The sequence below is a fragment of the Tupaia chinensis genome, unplaced genomic scaffold (assembly GCF_000334495.1).
Source record: "Tupaia chinensis unplaced genomic scaffold, TupChi_1.0 Scaffold144529_1, whole genome shotgun sequence".
NCBI classification, from domain to species: domain Eukaryota; kingdom Metazoa; phylum Chordata; class Mammalia; order Scandentia; family Tupaiidae; genus Tupaia; species Tupaia belangeri.
Window position 1 is genome coordinate 1,362,723 of NW_006204388.1, and position 2,669 is coordinate 1,365,391.

Here is a 2,669-nt window from a genome sequence, read left to right on the forward strand (position 1 = left end):
ACACACACACACACACACACACACACACGCCCGGCGTGAGTTTTAAGCCACCGGGTCCGGGACACGAACCACGGTCGACTACGTGGGAGTCCAGCGACATAGCCATTAAGCTAACTGCTGGTCCCATTACTACGTTTTCATAGTGAAAAAGAAGATAAATCTTTCGGGGCTAGCAGTGGCATAGCAGACAAGGCAACTGAATCCCACATAGCCAACTGTGTGGCTGAGTACCAGACCTAGTGACTTGAAAACATGCGCATGTGCACGTGTGCCCAAAATCCCAAGAGGAGAATAGAGGAGAGGGAATTGGGGTGTGACCATTCCCCCTCGGGGGTGATTTCTCACTTTCCCTCTTTCTCTCTCTCTCTGGTAAGTGCACATGCCCTATAGCAAAGCTTAAAAAACACATAAAAAGATTTGACTTAGAATAATTTATTTCATAAAAATTGTTCTGTATTTGACATTTACATATGCAAATTTAGAAGGAAAATACTATTATTGGTAGTCAACCAAAAAAAAAAATATAGCTTATGATCAAAGATAAACTGGACTTTTGGGACCAGCAGGGGGGCTGGTGGTTGAGGACGCTGGACTCCCACATGGCTGACAGTGGTTTAAGTCCCGGACCTGGCGGCTTGCTTTCTCGCTTTCCCTCTCTCTGGTCAAATAAAAATAATAGTAATACTTAATAAATAAATAAGAGAGAGAATGTAAAGAACTATTAAAAATCAACAATTTTCAGGCCTTTGTACCTGTGTTTGCTGAGAGTTTTATAATACATTATAAAAGTAACTAAAGTTTCATGCTTTCTATAATTTCCAATTCAGTGAATTATTATAAGAACCTAAGATAAAATACAAGGCATTGTGCACATTTCTGAGGGATAAAATAAATACTAAGAGTAAATCCCTTCTTCAAAGAACCGAGAGATTTAACTTTTTGTTCACATAGAAGATAGATATAATGAGAAGTATACTCTAGAAGTCACATTGTAATTATTTGGAAGCATTTGAAAGATATATGCACACACATTTACAAAATTCTTTCCTGCTGCCTTCTACACAAAAATCAATCTCGTTTATGAAAGTAAAGTCAGGGCCAGTTGGTGGTGTGGTAGTTAAGGTGAGTGGATCCCACACAGCCAAATGAGCGGTTTGAGTCCTGGACCTGTGCCTTGAAAACTACACGGGATACATGTGTGCGTACACCCAAAATCCTGAGAAGAAAAAGGATTGAGGTGGTGTAGCCATTCCTGGAGGGTGATTTCTCACTTTCTCTCACGCACGCATGCTGTCTCTGGTGAGTGCACACACCCTAAAGCAAAAGCTAAAATAAATAAGTTAAATAAATAAATAAAAGTAAAGGCAAGTCTGTCTGTCTTTTCCCTGCTCACCACTTTAAGTAGCTAACATTGAAATTCTTTGACATGGAAGTTCTTAAATCTAGGTCCATGGATGGCTCGAAGGGGGTCAATCTGTGAGACCCCTAAAATTAAAATATCAAACACAGGATATAATCTCAAGAACATTTTTTGAGGGACTAGGTTCATAGCTTCCAACAAATTTCAAAAGGTTCCCTGAAACCAAGAGAAAAATAAAAGGGGGAAGGGGCTGGATAAGGCCAAGCTCTTTGAGAGTCATCTGAGTTATATCTTCACTGCAGGTAAAAGTATAAAATTACACTAGAACACTTGCTCCCTAAATATTACACTCTCTAAAACACAGTATGTCTGAAGATTGACCGGGTCCTATATCCTCATTCCAACAGCGTAAATCCAATTCTTATTAAACAATTACTCTTAGAAGCAGGTCTAGAGCACAAACTTTAAATATTTCTCCTCCCCCTTTGCCAAGTCTGAGCCAGCGTGGAGGTGCCCATCACAACTTTCACAGGTAATAAATAAGTAAGTAATCCTGGCAACATTGTTAATATAATTCAGGGCTCACTTTATTATTTTTAAAGTATCAGGGCCAGCAAATGGTATGGTAGTTAAAGTGGCTGGACCTACATGGCCAACTGTACAGTTCGAGTCCCAGATCTGGTGGCTTGAGAAACATGCCTAGTGCATGTACATATGTGCTCAAAAACCCGAAGGAAGAGAAAGATGAAGGAGAATGGATTACAGCATGACTATTTCCCGTGTGGGGTGCTTTCTTACTTTCCCTCTCTCTCTGTTTCTCTCTGGCAAGTGCACACGGCCTCTAGCAAAATTTTTAAAACATAAATATATATGTATATCAATATATATATATGTATCAGTTGAACAATATGAAAGACACCTACCTCCATACACATCATCCATACAAATAATTTGGTCTCCTGCTTTTAAAAGATGGGTAATAGTCACAGTGGCTGCTAAACCTGAAGCAAAGGCCAAACCTAGAATAAAAATCAAGTTAGAGTGAGTCAAAAATCTCAGATTTATAGGTTCAAAGGAAATTACTCTTTACAAAAATCTGAAATAAAAAAGGTCTATTGCCAAGTATCTATATTTGACAAACACCAAATTGAAGAAATGCGAAACTTGACAGATAGAGCTAAGATGTGATTCATTTATTAATGATACAGATTTGCAATTCAAAAATATTTTAACAAAACTCAAAATCTGACCTGAGATGTGTCTGGTAAGTTTATTGATGATGGACACATAAGATTCTTATTTTCTATTC

General features: G+C 38.4%; 1 protein-coding gene across 1 annotated transcript in view; it reads right to left on the reverse strand.

Moving 5' to 3' along the window:
- The window catches only part of CTH (cystathionine gamma-lyase), a 24,914-nt gene that overhangs the window by 18,026 nt on the left and 4,219 nt on the right, over positions 1–2,669 (reverse strand). The window contains exon 3 of the mRNA XM_006167134.3: positions 2,284–2,379. Coding sequence (XP_006167196.1) covers positions 2,284–2,379 — 96 coding nt within the window. The remainder of the gene's footprint in view (positions 1–2,283; positions 2,380–2,669) is intronic.